Raw genomic sequence first — 18,403 nt, forward strand, 5'->3', positions numbered from 1 at the left:
TTTTTTTGGGTGCACGGCCCCTTTAACGGGCCCATTCAAATTTCCGCACGTGCGCGGTTTTTCCCATTGTAAAGCCGGCGGGTGGCCTGGGCAGGAACATTGGTGCTGACACCAACAATCAGATTATCAGTAAATGATCACCTTTTAAAAAAAAAAAAATTAAACTTGTTTCATTTCATACTTTGGACTGGGAAATGTCTTCAGCCTCACACTCACGCTAACACCAAGGGGTAGGCAATGTGCCTACAGGAACTTGACACTTTAGGAAGGATATAAAGGTCTTGGAGAGGGTACAGAGGAGATTTACTGGAATGGTATCAGGGATGAGGGACTTCAGTTACGTGGATAGATTGGAGAAACTGGGGTTGTTCTCCTTTAGAGCAGAGAAGGTTAAGGGGAGATTTGATAGAGGTTCAAAATCATGAAGGGTTTTGATGGAGTAAATAAGGAGAAACTGTTTCCACTGGCTGAAGGGTCGGTAACCAGAGGACACAGATTTAAGGTCATTGACAAAAGAACCAGAGAGGAGATGAGGAGAAATGTTTTTACGCAGCGAGTTATTGTGATCTGGACTGCGCTGCCTGAATGGATGATGGAAGCAGGTTCAGTAGTATCATTCAAAAGGGAATTGGATAAATACTCTAAGGGGAGAAGTTTGCAAGGCTATGGGGAAAGGGCGGGGGAGTGGGACTAACTGGATGACTCTTTCAAAGAGCCTAGGCACGATGGACCGAATGGCCCCCTTCTGTGCTGTCTCATTCTATGAGTCTATGAGGAGCTTTGAACAAACCATATCATTGCATCTTATGCTAGTCTTCCAGTGTGTTTCTTGTAACTATTTATTTATTTAAGCAGATTACGGTGCTGAATCCACTTTGCCATCAGTCAGAGATTCTCCTGATTAGAGATGGCGGATTAGCTTGATCATCTTGCGATCACTGTAAGCTGCAGGGTATACAGTTGAGAACAAAAACTTAAGGCTTCCTGTAATTTGGTAAACATTTTTCAAACAGTTGCTGACTGATTTGGTTTGGAGTCCCTGGTTAGGCGGGAATAGTATCCAGGAGGTTCTAAACACACCATAGGTCTCGATTCTAATCCTCTCACGGTAGGTGAATCAAAACATTATTATCAGAAAGCCAGCCAGCTAGATTCAATCTGCTGGTTCTCATCTATCAGCCAGTGACATTTAGCATAGAATCATACAGCACAGAAGGAGGCCATTCAGCCCATCGTGCCTGTGCCGGCTCTTTGAAACAGCTGTCCAATTAGTCCCGCTCCCCCTGCAACTTTTCCCCTTCAAGTATTTCTCCAATTCCCTTTTAAAAGTTACCGTTGAATCTGCTTCCAACGCCCTTTCAGGCAGCGCATCCCCAATCGCAACAACTCGCTGCGTAAAAAAATTCTACTCATCTCGCTATCTTGCCTCATGAAAGATTAAAACTATTAAGGTGATGGAAGAAGCAACCATCACAGACTGAAAATAAGGGAAAAGAAGGAATACTGGGGTTAGGGAACAGAGAGAGAGTGGCCAGGCGTTATGGAGCAGGGGAGGGGCGGGGACGGTGGCAGACAGCGTGAGTGCAGGCGTAGATGGTGAGCCGAGTATGAAATCCGATGGCCTCTGAGACCACAGTCCAAACGTGTTCTCCTAACAGGCAAAGCAAGAGTGCAAATTCATAAACTCTACCCGTTTAGGTAGCTAAGCAACAGTTCAGGACCATTGCTTTGTGCATCTGCACATCTTTCAGGAAGGCTTGTCGGGGCTTTGGAGGACAACATTCATTGTGAACGCTACTTTCAATATACAGACACAATTTACTTAGAATGTATTTTGAGTTCAATTACAGAAAGATTCAAACGATAAACTCATTCACAAGACAAAACACTAAACAGCACAGGGCTTGTGTGAGAGAACTAGAATCGGGTACTTAGAACGTAACCAATCATAAACGCCTTGCACCATATGCAGAGGCCAAGGAGTAGCCATCACTGCCAGTTCACACTCATACACCTCCAAGAAGATCAGCAGTATAGCTGAACCCAGCACAACATCTGCATCGACAGAGGCATCAGCCTGCAGCTACCCAGTGATCAGGCCCCACTCTGGCATGAGAAACATGAGCAATGGTCGGAACATCTGTTCCCTGGCAATGAGACTCCACTACCAGCACGGGAGCAATGAGACTCCACTACCAGCACGGGAGCAATGAGACTCCACTACCAGCACGGGAGCAATGGGACCAATCAATTGCCTCCTTCTTGAAGCAAGTTATTAAGATGCAACATTATTCTTAGTGTCAGCTGTAGCTCAGTTGGTAGCACTCTCACTTCTGAGTCAGAAGGTCGTGGGTTCAAGTCCCACTCCAGCGACTTGAGCACAAAAATCTAGGCTGACACTACAATGCAGTACTGAGGGAGTGCTGCACTGTCAGGGGTGCTGTCTTTCAGATAAGACATTAAACTGAGGCCCTGCCTGCTATCACAAGTAGAAGTAAAAAAAAACCAAGGCACCATTTTGAAGGCGAGCAGGCCAATATTTATCCCTCAATCAACATAACAAAAACAGATTATCTAGTCATTATCACATTGCTGTTTGTGGGACCTTGCTGTGCGCAAATTGGATGCTGCATTTCCTACATTACAACAGTGACTCCACTTCAGAAGTATTTCATTGGCTGTAAAGTGCTTTGTGATGTCCTGAGGTTGTGAAAGGTGCTATATAAAAGCAAGTCTTTCTTTTTCTTAGCTCCAGAATAATGATATCCATCCTAATGTCTTGTACCCTGGTATCCTACGTCCCAACAGTACTGGCTCTCCTCTTCTTAGGCAGTCCCTGGGAACCGAGGATGACTTGCTTCCACATTCAAAATGAGTTCTCGGGTGACTGATGAGTCCAATGCGGGACCTACAGTCTCTGTCACAGGTGGGGCAGACGGTGGTTGAAGGGGCGGGTGGGTGGGGTGCTTGGGTTGACGTGCGCTGCCTGCACTTAGCTTCCACTTGCTCCCGGCGAAGAGACGCGAGGTGTTCGGCACCTTCCCGGATGCTTCTCCTCCACTTTGTGCGGTCTTGGGCCAGGGATTCCCAGGTGTCGGTGGGGATGTTGCACTTTTTCAAGGAGGCTTTGAGGGTGTCCTTGAAGTGTTTCCTCTGCCCACCTGGGGCTCTCTTGCCGTGTCGGAGCTCCGAGTAGAGCGCTTGTTTTGGGAGTCTTGTATCGGGCATGCGGACAATGTGACCCGTCCATCGGAGCTGATCGAGCGTGGTCAAAGCTTCGATGCTGGGGCTAGTGAGCAGGTGTTGATATAATTCTGATTTTACCAACAGGTGTGGACAATTTGTTATCTCAGTTAGTGGCAACTTATTGTGTGTTGCTGTGTGACTGTTTGTCGAACTCTCTACCTGTGTGTCATTGTGTGTTTCTTTGCTTTTTGCTATTAAGGTAGCCAAAGCATTTATATCATGAAGGTCTCACAGTTACAGGTGGAAAACAGGACAGCAAGCGGGAGGCTGGAGAGATTGGAGGCGGGGGTGGGGGGGCTGCAGTGGGGGGCGGACAAAGAGCCTGTGGAGCTACAGTCCGCCCTTGTGCTGAGCGCATCGCCAAATTTTGCTGGCGAGCTGGGGTGGCGGGGTGGGGGGGGAAGGGGGTGGTGTAATGGGGTAGAACCCAAGGTTCCACTCCAAGGGGAGTAGGTTGGGAAAAATCCGGTGGTGGGGGGCTGGGGGTGAGCGGAATTGGGCAGATCTAGGTCATGGCAAGGGGGTCTGAATGTGGGGAGTTCCTGGGCGACACCAGGAAATTCTGCCCAGTACATCTCCTGATAGGCCCATTGGAAGTCACGCCTGCTGAGAGCTGAGAGTGGGCAGGGGTTCCGATATCACAGAATCACAGAAACCCCACAGTGCAGATAGAGGCCATTTTGGCCCATCGAGCCTGCACCGACACATATCCCACCCGATCCCCGTAACCCCTACACCAACACATATCCCACCCTATCCCCGTAACCCCACGTATTTAATCCCCCTAACACTAAGGGTCAATTTATCATAGCCAATCAACCTAACTTGCACATCTTTGGACTGTGGGAGGAAACCGGAGCACCCGGAGGAAACCCACGCAAACACGGGGAGAATGTGCAAACTCCACACAGACAGTCGCCCGAGGCCGGATTCGAACCCTGGTCCCTGGCGAGGGCAGCTAATGGATCCTGGACGGGATTGAATACCTTTCCAGGACAGCTTGAAAGTTCCTTCGGAAGCTGCAGAGGTGGGGCCACCTTGTTCCTGGGAGGTCCTCCTTGCGCCACATTTGCTGCGTTCATGCCCTCCATCAGTCTGGGTGTCAGTTGGGGCAGGCACACTGACCAAGCGAGCAAACGATCCCATCCTTGTAACTTGGGGTTGGGTCAGCGAGCTTCTCTTTGGGTGGCTGCGCCGTCCACACGGTGCACTAGCGCCAACAGGCCAGGCTCATTGAAGCTTCAGCCCCCAGGTTTTCAGCAGACTTTCGAAAGAAGGGAGAGAAAGTGAAGAAAGTGGTTTGGGATGAAATTCCCAAGAGCAGGGAATAGTGAACTGAGGAAAAGTGCAATCCTGGTGACCTGGGTGCGGTCTCCGAGCGTCAGCTCAGGGTCCAGCGTGGTGCGGAGGTGCCGCACCTCATGGCTCAGCCTGACTGCTGTTACTTCAGCCTGGAGCCAGCAGGAATTGAAATGGATGGTAAGGGAATTTAAGCTTATCCCTGAGAGTGTCAGATAGGCAGTCGCATAGTAGGGCTGGATTCGATGGTACTGATGGAGAGGTGGAGCTGGGCGTCGTGGGCTACAGCTCTGCTACACAGGCGCCAGGTCCTCTCCCCGAATCCTCTGCCACTGCTGTGATCTCTGGTCCTGCTGTCGGATGGTAACTTTGGCCAGGAGAAGTCAGTTATATCGAATGTTGCTCATTGAGAAGGTGTCACAGAGACAGCTGGTTTATGTGAATGGGTTAGTAAGGATTTGGGATTCCTGGGTTAAGCTGTGATATTGATACGCTGCTGTGCCAACCCAGATATAGGGCCCAGCCGTTCATTCAGAGCACCTCGAACACAGGATGTGCACGGCAGCAAGAGCAGATCAGTTTGGCGATATGAAGCTGCCCTCTCGTTTCCTCAGAGACACCTGCCTTTATAGGACAGTATGTGGTTTCCTCACTTACAATAGTAGCCAGGTTGATTCATCCTCTATATGCATGTCAGCAATCTTTGTAGAACTTCTGCACATTAATTTAAACTGTCACACCACATTTAGCTCACAATGTGATGACAACAGGACTCTCACAGTACACACAGCAGCTAATAAATGGCTTGCAATCCGTAGCTGTCCTTTTACACTCCCTCTATTACTATTACCATGGTGGTTTTCTGAAGGCACACTTTGCCCCTTATCTCAGAAGTTTTGGATACTGTGTTCAACCGGTGGCAGGATCCTATCCGGCCCATTACCGCCTCTGTGGTGACGCCCTCCTCAGATCAGCCTCCCTCCCCACCAACACACCAGAGGCCAGTCCATAAAACCGTGTTTGCTTCTATACTAGTAGGTCTGTACTTATTCTCCCGCCAGCACTGCTTCCCTCTGCGGCTGTTGCTTAAATTCCACGTGTTACCTTTCACGCCAATGAGTGAATACTGCTCCCTGTGAAAATCATGTGAGAATTTGTTTTGAGTCAAAACATAGAAAGCAGACCTTGGCTGACTCCTTCTGCCCTCTCTTAACTTAATACTCCACATGAACTCCCCCAACCACACCCACATCAACCCACTTCGACCTTATGGGGGCAGATTTATGCCGTCACTGCCCAGGCAGTGACCTGGCAAAGTGCATTGCAAATCCTGTAACACATGGACAATCCGTGCCGCCAGACTACTGCCCAGGCATGAGAACATAGGAACAGGGGGAGGCCATTCAGCCCCTCGAGCCTGTTCCACCATTCAATTAGATTGTGGCTGATCTGTATCTTAACTCCATCCACCCGCCTTGGTTCCATAACCCTTAATACCCTTTGACATAAATCGTGCCATTCATGTAGAAAGGACTTATGAAATATACTGGGCGGCCTGCTGGTGGCGCTGTCCAGGGAGAGTATAAATACTCGGGCACGGGCCCAGCTTGCTCAGGGACATTTTGTAAACGGGAACTAGTGAAGGACACAACTAGACTTCCATGTTGTGAAACAGTCGATTAAAGCCTTGTTTAATACTCTGACCAAGTGCCTAGTAGTTTTCTTACGGCATCCTTACCCAACAAATATTTATCAAAGGCTAAATACTGCGGATGCTGGAAATCTGAAATGTAAACAGAAAATGCTGGAAATACTCAGCAGGTCAGGCAGCACCTGTGGTGAGAGAAACAGAGTTAACGTTTCAGGTCGATGACCTGTTGTCAGAACTGGAAAAAGTTATAGAGATGTAACAGGTTTTAAGCAAGTACAGGGGCAGGGAAAGGGGGGAGGGGAGGAAAGAACAAAAGGAAAGGTCTGTGATAGGATGGACGGCAGGAGAGATTAAATGAACAGCAGAATTATCACCTGCTCCTGCTATCCAAAAAAATGGGAGCAGTGGTTAAGATCTGAAATTGTTGAACTCGATGTTGAGTCCGGAAAGCTGTAAAGGGCCAAATCAAAAGATGGGGTGCTGTTCCTTGAGCTTCCTTCTGTTCAGCTTCATTGGAGCAGTGTAGGAGGCCGAGGACAGCGAGGTCGGAGTGGGAGTGGGAGTGGGGCAGAGAATTAAAATGTCAAGTGACCGGAAGCTCAGGGTCACGCTTGCGGACTGAACGGAGGTGTTCAGTAAAACGATCACCCAATCTGCGTTTGGCCTCCTCAGTGTAGAGGAGACCGCATCGTGAGCAGCGAGTACACTATACTAAATTGCAAAAAGTACAAGTAAATCGCTGTTTCACCTGAAAGGAGTGTTTGGGAGCCTGGAAGTTAGGATGTGAAAGGGCAGGTGTTGCATCTCCTGCGCTTGCATGGGAAGGTGCCGTGGGAAGGGGAAGAGTTGTTTAGGGTGATAGAAGAATGAACCAGGGTGTCGTAGTCGTAATCTCAGTTTTGAAATTTTCAATTGACCCCCAGCCTCAACAGCTTTTTGGGGGAGAGAGTTCCAGATTTCCACCACCCTTTGTGTGAAGAAGTGCTTCCTGACATCACCCCTGAACAGCCTGGCTCTAATTTTAAGGTTCTGCCCCCTTGTTCTGGACTCCCCCCACCAGAGGAAATAGTTTCTCTATCTACCCTAGCAAATCCTTGAACACCTCAATTAGATCAGCCTTTAATCTTCTATACTTGAGGGAACACAAGCCTAGACTATGCAACCTGTCCTGATAATATAACCCTTTTAGACAGTGAAGATGAAAAAGTTTTTACTAGCTTCAGGGCAATAGTCAGTAATATCATTCTTTCCTTGTCCCTCTCGGGAGACACATCCCCCCTGCCAATCTGCAAATCATCTAACTCCCTCACCAATGCTCTCGCAACTGCTAGCTTTTGTTCCTTTATTTACTTCTCCATAAACCTTACCTAACAAAAATCTTATCAATTTCAATTGATCCAGCAGCCACAGCCTGCTGCCACCCCAATCCTTTGTTTTGCCATCAGGCTGGTGAGGTTCTATCATTATAAAATGTAAAAATAAATGACACATTTCACAAGTCCCGTTCACCCATCACCCCTGTGCTCGCTGACCTACATTGGCTGCCGGTCCAGCAACACCACGATTTAAAACTTTTCCTCCTTGTTTTCAAATACTCCGTGGCCTCGCCCCTCCCTATCTCCAGCCCCACAGCCCTCTGAGATATCTGCGCTCCTCCGATTCTGGCCTCTTGCTCATCTCGATTTTCATCGCCCCACCATTGGCGGCCGTGCCTCCTGTTGCCAAGGCCCTAAGCTCTGGAATTCCCTCCCTAAACCTCTCCGCCTCTCTCTCCTGCTTTAAGACGCTCCTTAAAACCGACCTCTCAGCTGTCCAAATATCTCCTTAGTTGGCTCGGTGTCAAACTTTTGTCTGATAATGCTCCTGGGAAGCGCCTTGGGACATCTTACTATGTTAAAAACGCTGTTGTAAACCTACCTAGAAGATAGGGTCCGAAACCTTATGTAAAATTGTACTGTAACTGTACAGCGCCACCACTAGCAGGAGGTTGTAATTACAGTGTGACACATTTACATGGTCAGTTTCCATTTCTAGATGTGTACATAGGAACTTGTAATGGAAAAAATTGACACAAAAGTGTGACCAAACTGTGAGAACAGGATGTGAGGTTTTGTAGACGGGGATTGCACATGGATGTCAATATGTGCAATCCTTCAGAAGCTGTACTCTGGGTCCCAGAGACCTGTCAGCAAGTGTCAGCTGTGGCTCAGTGGGCAGCACTCTCGCTTCTGAGTCAGAAGGTTGTGGGTTCGAGTCCCACTCCAGAGACTTGAGCACAAAAATCTAGGCTGACACTGCAGTGCTGAGGGAGTGCTGCACTGTCGGAGGTGCCGTCTTTCGGATGAGATGTTAAACCAAGACCCGTATGCTCTCTCAGGTGGACGTAAAAGATCCCATGGAACTATTTCGAAGAGCAGGGGAGTTCTCCCCAGTGTCCTGGGCCAATATTTATCTCTCAATTAACATCACTAAAACAGATTATCTGGTCATTATCACATTGCTGTTTGTGGGATCTTGCTATGTGCAAATTGGCTGTTGTGTTTCCTACTTTACAACAGTGACTCCACTTTGAAAGTACTTCATTGGCTGTAAAGGACTTTGGGACGTCCTGAGGTTGTGAAAAGTGCTATATAATTGCAAGTCTCTTTCTTTTAATTTACCTTGTTTGAACTGTGAGATTAATGGAAGTCATAATGTTTCTATTTGAACTTTATTGTGAAATTCCTATTTTAAAAAGAGACCTTTTGAAGTAGTTTTGTTTGTCCCGTCAAACTCATCCAAACTTTCCCCCCAAAATGTCCTGCCTACTCCACTGGTCTGTCTCTGCAAGATCTGCTCTAAACTGCTGGAGGATGCACCACATAAAGTGTACAGCATCAAAAGGCCCAGGGACAGTGTACAACTGAACACCCAGAAAATACAGCTGACTCGCATCTCACACTGGGGACCTAAGCAAGGACCTCATCCCCCTGGCTCAAGGCTATCTGAACTCTCCAACTGCCTCCAATTTCTAAACTATGAAGGGTTTTGATGGAGTAAATAGGGAGGAACTGTTTCCACTGGCAGGAGGGCCGCTAACCAGAGGACACCGATTTAAGATAATTGGCAAAAGAACCAGGGTGGCGGATGATGAGAATTAAATTTTTACGCAGCGAGTTGTTGTGATCTGGAATGCGCTGCCTGATAGGGCGGTGGAAGCAGATTCAATAGTAACTTTCAAAAGGGAATTGGATAATACTTGAAAAGGAGAAACGTGCAGGGCTGTGGGGAAAGAGCGGGGGAGTGGGACTAATTGGAGAGCTCTTTCAAAGAGCCGGCACAGGCACGCTGGGCCGAATGGCCTCCTTCTGTGCTGTAAGTTTGTATGATTCTCCCCAACTTACTATCCCTTGTGTTCCAAACCTTAACACTAACACAGTAGGATGCTCCGATTGCACTGTGCCCACTTCCTACCCGAGCTGTGTCAGGACAATTTATGCCAAATTACACATATTTCCAGAATATTTTGATTCAGAGGACAGGATGTTACTGACTGATCCGAGCTGACAGTTGGGAATGTCACTGAAAGTCAGGATATTAAGCAATAGAAAGTAAGAAAGAGAAAGACTTGCATTTATATAGCACCTTTCACAGCCTCAGGATGTCCCAAAGAGCTTTACAGCCAATGAAGTACTTTTGAAGTGTGGTCACTGTTGTAATGTAGGAAACGCGGCAGCCAATTTGTGCACAGCAAGCTTCCACAAACAGCAATGTGATAATGATCAGTTAATCTGTTTTTAGTGATGTTGGTTGAGGGATGAATATTGGCCAAGACACTGGGGAGAACTCCCCTGCTCTCGCACCTTGGTTTAATGTCTCTAATGGAAAGACGGCACCTCCTACTGTGCAGCATTCACTCTGTACTGCACTGGAGTGTTAGCCTAGATTTTTGTGCAAAAGTCTCTGGAGTGGAACCCACAACCTTCAGACTCTAGATGCAAGTGTCAACCTAGATTTTGTGCTCAAGCCTCTGACTCAGAGGCGAGGGTGCTATCCACTACGCCACGGCTGACACATAAGCAGGCTGTTTCCAGTAAGTTCCACTCAGTGTTCATTCAGAGTGAGTGTGATGGTGTTACAACCTATGCAATGGAACGTACAGCAGGTCACAGTTACATACACGAGATCCCTGTCGACTGGTTGGGCACGGCTTGTGGTGAATGCGTTGATTGACTGGTGGGGTTGGAGCCATTTGTACCTCTTGTGACTGACAGCAGTGACTATTGACACCACTGTGTCAGCCAATGAAGCGGAGGCGGGGCGGGACTTCCGGCCGGCATGTCTTACAGTCAAAAACAAGTGTATTTTGCAAGAGACAGAGCAAAGCTCACCAAATCTATTTACAGAGACTTATCAAAGAGAATCTCTCTAAATTGCAGCAAACAGTGTGTAAAATCAATCCCAGTCACTGACAGCAGTGCAGGCTCCAGGCATGATTGATGGAGAATTACCCAATCATCTCCATTCTGGCCGGGAATAGTGGTGTCAATATATGCAGACGTGACCGTTAGGCATGTGCCAATTATTTACAGCTAGAACTGCCTATTTGCATACATTTCTGTGGTGGGAAGGATGAGAAACCACTATGCGGTGACAGAAATTCTAGGTGCACCTTTCTTAGGAACTTCAAAAACGTTCAGAAGTCATAAAAATAGCCAGGCTCGTGAGAAGAAAGAAAAGAAAGACTGGCATTTCTATAGCTCCTTTCACCGGACATCCCAAAGCATTTCGCAGCCAATGAAGTACTTTTTGAAGTGGAGTCGCTGTTGTAATGTGGGAAACGCGGCAGACAATTTGTGCACAGCAAGCTCCCACAAAACGATAATCTGTTTTAATGATGTTGGTTGAGGGATAAATATTGGCCAGGACACCAGGGATAACTCCCCTGCTCTTCTTCGAAATAGTGGCCATGGGATACTTTATGCCCACCTGAGAGAGCAGACGGAGCCTCGGTTTAATGTCTCATCTGAAAGACGGCACCTCCGACAGTGCAGCGTTCCCTCAGTCCTGCACTGGGAGTGTCAGCCTGGATTTTTGTGCTCAAGTCTCTGGAGTGGGACTTGAACCCACAACCTTCTGACTCAGTGGCGAGGGTGCTACGAACGCTCCATTTTTGTAACTGAATTTGTGCATCAGGTTAATTTTGATCGAACCCTTTATCTGATTTCATGCCATTTCATCCCTAGAGAGCGAGATTTCTATCTCCCCCCCCGCTCCGCCCGGTCAAACTGAGACAGTCTGTGATCAAAATCCTAAACTCTAGAAAGACACAGCAGGTTAGTCTGCAATTAGAAAGCGTTAGCCAGGTGCACTGTTGGTAATGGGCAGTTGAGGCCACACTGGAGGGAATAGCAGCAACGAAGCTCGGACACACAGTGCCAGCTGCTGGACCCTGTCCCTGACACCGTCTTTCCCTGAACTCCTTGCAGCAATTCAAACACAGAAAGAGCCCTGGGTTGTGTTGAGGGCTGTGTGGAACTTTAGCACTGGTCCTTTAGTAGATCAGTGAGGTTTCTCCAAGACTAGCTTCCAACAACCGCCTGGGTTAAATCTGCGACATTGGCCCCCCTCAGGTGCTCCATCGCACAATATTACAAAATAAAACATGGCTATCGGAATACCATATACATTTCTGTCTCGCAAATGTCATGAAAGCCACAGCCTGAACTAATGACATGTACTTACACTTTGCCCAGCGCACATTTCAGCTGAACTTAAGCCAAAGGGTTAGGTTTACAATCATCCCCTGGGAGTCTCTTGGCAATAACTGTGACAATGGCAAGGATGCAGCAATTCTTGGGCCCACACTGCCCCCTCTTGCTGCCTCCTTGTAACTGCAGCAAAATAGATCTATATATAAATGTAAAGAGAGAGAGAGAGTGGGGGAGAGATTGGGAGAGAAAGAGTGTGGGAGCTTGAGAGAGAGTGGGGGAGAGATTGGGAAGAGAGAGAATGTGGGAGTGTGTGGGGGAGAGAAAATGGGAGCGAGAGTGTGGGAGTATCTGGAAAAGAGAGTGTAGGAGAGAGTGTGGGAGAGAGAGTGTGCGAGAGAGAGTAGGGGATAGTGTTGGGGTCATTTTGATTTTGAGCGACAGTGTAAAATGGGCACCGTTGATTCAGCTACCCGTTACACATCTCTCCTGATTTTCATGACCCCACTGTGAGTGTGAGAGAGAGAGTCGCGGGTAGTCTCAGAGCTGCCTTTGGGGCTGGAGGACGGGGGAGAGCAGCAAGGAAGATAGGAGAGAGCAGGAGCAGCTCGTAGAAAAGGGAGGAGGGCTGACCCTGAAATAAGCTTCCGATCACATATCCGCGCCATAACCGAGACCGCCTATTTCCTATTGATCGCTCCACCATTGGTGGCCGTGCCTTCTGTTGCCTGGGCCCTAAGCTCTGGAATTCCCGCCCTAAACCTCACCGCCTCTCCACCTCTCTCTCCTACTTTAAGACGCTCCTTAAAACCTACCTCTTTGACCAAGTTTTTGGTCACCTGCCCTAATATCTCCTTATGTGGCTCGGTGTCAAATTTTGTTTTCTAACACTCCTGTGCAGCGCCTTGGGATGTTTTACTACATTAAAGGTGCTATATAAATACAAGTTGTTGTTGTTGTTGTGTAGGGGCGGAGGAGGGGGAGGTGTTGGGGAGGAGGGGCAGGATGAGGGGAGGTGGTGGAGGTGGAGGGGACGAAGAGGGGAGGATGAGAGGAGGAGGAGGAGGGGAGGGGGTGGAGGAGGGGTTGGAGGAGGATGGGGAGGAGCAAGGAAGGGGAGGAAGAGGAGGGTAAGAGGGTGAGGAGGAAGGGAGGAGGAGGGGAGGGGGTGGAGGGGAGGAGGGGGCTGGAGAAGGGGCAGGGTAAACGTTTCCTATCTGATCTCTGAGGAGCAGTGTCATTCGCCTGTTCCAGGAAGAGAGTGTTTGTCGGTGGGGATTAAGCAGTCTGGACATTTCAGTTTAACCTCCCCAGGACGGATCTCACTGCGTGACTGACAATATCATCCCCAAGAAGGGCGCTCACAATCAGACATGCTTTGATTGCATCCGGAATGTTTTCTCCAGCTATTTTAAGTTAGATTTTCGTTTAGATGCTTGATTGTGAGATTAGTATGTGATGCATATCTTTAACATAAATAATATACAAAAAAGTATGTAAGTTGGTTAACTTACTTTACTAGGGCAGAACTGCAGGACTAAGTCATGTCAGGAACAGCTAGACAGATCTGCTGCGCCTGAGAATCTGGTCGCAATGTTGAGACCCTTCGAACGAGTGCAATTGGAGCATATTCGCATTTGCGAGTCAGGGGCATGGCCTGTTTTGTGGGTGTGGCCTGTTTTGTGGGCACGGCCTGTGTTCTGACGAAGAGTCATCGACCTGAAACATTGACTCTGTTTCTCTCTCCACAGAGGCTGCCTGACCTGCTGAGTGTTTCCAGCATTTTCTGTTTTTATTTCGGCTTTCTAGCATCCGCAGTAGTTTGCTTTTGTATCTGTGTTGTGGGTGTGGTTTGTTTGCGCGGTTTTGTGGGTATGACCGATTTTGTTGGAGGAGATTGGTTCGGATGTCGGACGGAAGTAAAAGATGGAGGAGAATCGGGCTTGTTGTAGTTGTGCGGGCAATTCACTTATGCGCAAAGTTCCGTGATCTTCTAAGCCACGTGATTGGTTTGTGGCCAGATTACGAGTGTCTCTGGTCACAAATGCGGAGGAAATTCCAGACCCTGATGTCTGGTGGTATTGCTGTCAGACACAACCTACACATCTATTGAAAGAACAGTCTCTCTGAGTCACCTCCGGACACTGCTGGTGAGAGCAGACAGTCTTGTTGCCATTAGTCTAGAAACAGGTCTGTTACAAGCAGTGACAGAAACTGAGTGAATCACCCCAAATACCTGTACATACATATAATAAACAACCGTGCGCAGTGCTCACAGAATAGTCCCCACATGTATGTGCATACAGATACACTCAACCTTGCGCAGTACTCATTCTATTCCTCTGAATGATAAACGGGGCTTTTGCTTGTATTTACAAGCACTGTCGAGGCTCAGCCTCACACACACACCAACCTTATAGAATAATAGAATAGTACAGCGCCGAAGGGTACAGAAGACATTTACTAGACTGGTTTCAGGGATGAGGGAATACAGTTACGTAGCTAGACTGGAGAAGCTGGGGTTGCTCTCCTTGGAGCAGAGAAGGCTAAGAGGAGATTTGATAGAGGTGTTCAAAATCATGAAGGATTTAGATCGAGTAATTAAAGAGAAACTTAACCAGAGCGCACAGATTTAAGGTGATTGGCAAAAGATCCAGAGGCGACAGGAGGAAAATCTTTTTTTACGCAACGAGTGGTTAGTATTTGGGATGCGCTGCCTGATAGGGTTCAATAGCAGCCTTCAAAAGGGAATTGGATAAATACTTGGAAGGAGAAAAAATTGCAGGAATATGGGGAAAGAGCGGGGGAGAGGGACTGACTGGATTGCAGACTCGATGGACCGAATGGCCTCTTTCTGTGCTGTACTATTCTATGATTCTATGAAAGTAAAATGTGATTAAACTCTTATTTTCTTCTGTTTCAGCTCAAATTGAAATTATCCCGTGCAAGATCTGTGGAGATAAATCGTCAGGAATCCATTATGGTGTTATTACTTGCGAAGGCTGCAAGGTAGGCCGTACCCTGCTTGTTTGAGCAAGTGTGCTGATAAAGAAAGTGCTGCGGATGTTGTGTATATGGATTTTCAAAAAGGCTTTTGACAAACTTAGAAACATAGAAACATAGAAGATAGGAGCAGGAGTCGGCCATTCGGCCCTTCGAGCCTGCTCCGCCATTCAATGAGATCATGGCTGATCATCCAAATTCAGTACCCTGTCCCTGCCTTCTCCCCATATCCCTTGATCCCTTTAGCCTCAAGAAATATATCCAACTCTTTCTTGAATATATTTAATGAACTGGCCTCCACCGCCCTCTGTGGCAGAGAATTCCACAGGTTCACCACTCTCTGGGTGAAGAAATTCCTCCTCATTTCAGTCCTAAATGGCTTACCCCTTATCCTTAGACTATGACCCCTGGTTCTGGACTCCTCGGCCATCAGAAACATCCTTTCTGCATCTAGTCTGTCCAGACCTGACAGAATTTTATAGGTTTCGATGAGATCCCCTCTCAATCTTCTAAACTCCAGTGAGTATAAGCCCAATCGACACAATCTCTCCTCATACGTCATTCCTGCCATCCCAGGTATCAGCCTGGTGAATCTTCGCTGCACTCCCTCCATGGCAAGAACGTCCTTCCTCAGGTAAGGTGACCAAAACTGCACACAATACTCAAGGTGCGGTCTCACCAAGGCCCTGTACAACTGTAGCAAGACATCCTTGTTCCTGTACTCGAACCCTCTTGCTACGAAGGCCAACATACCATTTGCCTTCTTAACCGCCTGCTGCACCTGCATGCTTACCTTCAGCGACTGGTGCACAAGGACACCCAGGTCTCTTTGCACTTCCCCTTCTCCCAATCTATTGCCATTCAAATAATAATCTGCCTTCCTGTTTTTGCCACCAAAGTGGATAACCTCACATTTATCCACATTATAGTGCATTTGCCATGTTTCTGCCCAATCACCCAACCTGTCCAAATCGTACTGGAGTTTCACAACATCCTCCTCACAGCTTACCCTCCCACCCAGCTTTGTGTCGTCTGCAAATTTGGAGATATTACATCCAATTCCCTCGTCCAGATCATTAATATATATTGTGAACAGCTGGGGTCCTTGGACCGATCCTTGCGGTACCCCACTAGTCACTGCCCGCCACTCGGAGAACGACCCGTTTATTCCAACTCTTTGCTTTCTGTCCGCTAACCAGTTCTCTATCCAAGTCAATACCTTGCCCCCAATCCCATGTACCTTAATTTTAACAAGGTGCCATATAGGAGGCTTGTTAATAAAATGAAGGCACAGGGTATTAAAGGGAATGTGGCAGCATTGATAGCAAGTTGTTTGAGAGAAAGAGAAAGAACGTACATTTATAAAGTGTTTCACAGCCAATGAAGCACCTTTGATATGGAGTCACTGTTGTAACATAGCAAACGGGGCAGCCAAATTGCACACAGCAAGATCCCACAAACAGCAATGCGATAAATGGCCAGCTAACCTGTTTTGGTGATGTTGGTTGAGGGATAAATGGTGGCCATAATGGTAGAACTGAGAAAGTAAAGTGTTAACAACAACAACAACTTGTATTTATATAGCACCTTTAACATAGTAAAACATCCCAAGGCGCTTCACAGGAGTATTAAAAGACAAAAACTTTGACACCGAGCCTCATAGGGATAAATTAGGGCAGGTGACCAAAAGCTTGGCCAAAGAGGTAGGTTTTAAGGAGCGTCTTAAAGGAGGAAAGAGAGGTAGCGAGGCGGAGAGGTTTAGGCAGGGAATTCCAGAGCTTAGGGCCTCGGCAACAGAAGGCACGGCCACTGATGGTGGAGCGATCATAATCAGGGATGCTCAAGAGGGCAGAGTTAAAGGAGCGCAGATATCTCGGGGGGTTGTGGGGCTGAAGGAGATTACAGAGATAGGGAGGGGAGAGGCCATGGAGGGATTTGAAAACAAGGATGAGAATTTTGAAATCGAAGCGTTGCTTAACCGGGAGCCAATGTAGGTCAGCGAGCACAGGGGTGATGGGCGAACGGGACTTGGTGCGAGTTAGAACACGGGCAGCAGAGTTTTGGATCACCTCAGGTTTACGTAGGGTAGAATGTGGGAGGCCAGCCAGGAGTGTGTTGGAATAGTCAAGTCTAAAGGTAACAAAGGCATGGATGAGGGTTTCAGCAGCGGATGAGCTGAGGCAGGGGCGGAGACGGACGATGTTACGGAGCTGGAAATAGGCGGTCTTAGTTATGCTGCGGATATGTGGTCAGAAGCTCATTTCAGGGTTAAATATGACCCCAATGTTACAAACAGTCTGGTTCAGCCTCAGACAGATGTTAGGGAGAGGGATGGAGTCAGTGGCTTGAGAACGGGGTTTGTGGCGGGGACCGAAATCAATGGCTTCGGTCTTCCCAATATTTAATTGGAGAAAATTTCTGCTCATCCAGAACTGGATGTCGGACAAGCAGTCTGACAATTTAGAGACCGTGTTAACCTGCTAGATGTCCCCAAGGTAAGATAAACAGTGATAATTATTTTGCCTGGTTAGTGACATGGTCAAGAGGGGACAAATTTTAGACAACTATTAAAATATTTAAGGGGAGGTTGGAAAATATTAACTTACACATGAGAGCTTAGCATGTGGAACTCTCTCTCACACTGTTGTTGAAGCAGATCCCATCAATTCTTTTACAAGAGACGTGGAGAGTTGTTTGTAAAAGAGGAATATTAAAGGTATGGGGAGCGAGGAGTTGGATTAGTCTCGGTTACTCGTGGAGAAAACACTTGATGGACCGGCACTGCATGAAGCAGATATTTTACAAACAGAATTCCATATACTGTCCACTCTTCAAAGACGCTTCATTTAAATTATCTGATGATTCAAAATTCCTGCTTTCCAATGTTACTTTGCTCAATTCAAATTGGTGAATAATTCAATTATTTTCATCCAAAGTGACCAAATTATCAGGAGATAATTTGAGTCATCAGAGATGTGCATTGGCAATCTTTTAATTGGTGCGTCTTTGTACGAATATATTTAAGCAGCAAGGTAGTTTTACGTTTGTTAATTAATATACTGTTCAAGCATCAGGTACGTTTGAGTAAACGCCAAAACTCATCAAGTGCATCACCATACACTCCAGTCGTGCTCACCAGCAATTCCACACTCTGCTCAGTTTCCTTGACTTGATGACAAATCTCTGCAAAGGTAGAAATCTCTGTGAAAGCCTCCTGTAAGATCAGCTCCTCCCGCCTCTCCCAAAAGGAGGCGGTTCGATAGTGCTGGCGGCGGACTCCTCCACGCTCCTAACCAGTGCATCCATGCTCTTGGGCACCCTTGCCATTGCACCCATGAGCTCAGTGTGCATGCTCATTGCAAGTGTGGTCATCGCCTCAACATTGAGGTCCTCATCCGAGTCCTGTGCAGCAGAACTTGTGCGCGCACTCACCCTCCGGGGAGATGGCCCCCGAGCTCCCCTTCCCCCATGGTGTTGCTGCAGCCCGCTGGGTCCCGGAGCTTCACCCACATCA

At 47.6% G+C, this 18,403-nt stretch overlaps 1 protein-coding gene across 1 annotated transcript in view; it reads left to right on the top strand.

The window, feature by feature from the left end:
* Window positions 1–18,403, top strand: part of LOC147097268 (nuclear receptor ROR-alpha A) — a 148,018-nt gene that overhangs the window by 71,083 nt on the left and 58,532 nt on the right. The window contains exon 2 of the mRNA XM_085972082.1: window positions 14,810–14,895. Within this exon, the coding sequence (XP_085828208.1) occupies window positions 14,810–14,895 (86 nt within the window). The remainder of the gene's footprint in view (window positions 1–14,809; window positions 14,896–18,403) is intronic.

The sequence above is a fragment of the Somniosus microcephalus genome, chromosome 32 (genome assembly GCF_052327205.1).
Source record: "Somniosus microcephalus isolate GS21.2 chromosome 32, FLI_Smic_1.0, whole genome shotgun sequence".
NCBI classification, from domain to species: Eukaryota; Metazoa; Chordata; class Chondrichthyes; order Squaliformes; family Somniosidae; genus Somniosus; species Somniosus microcephalus.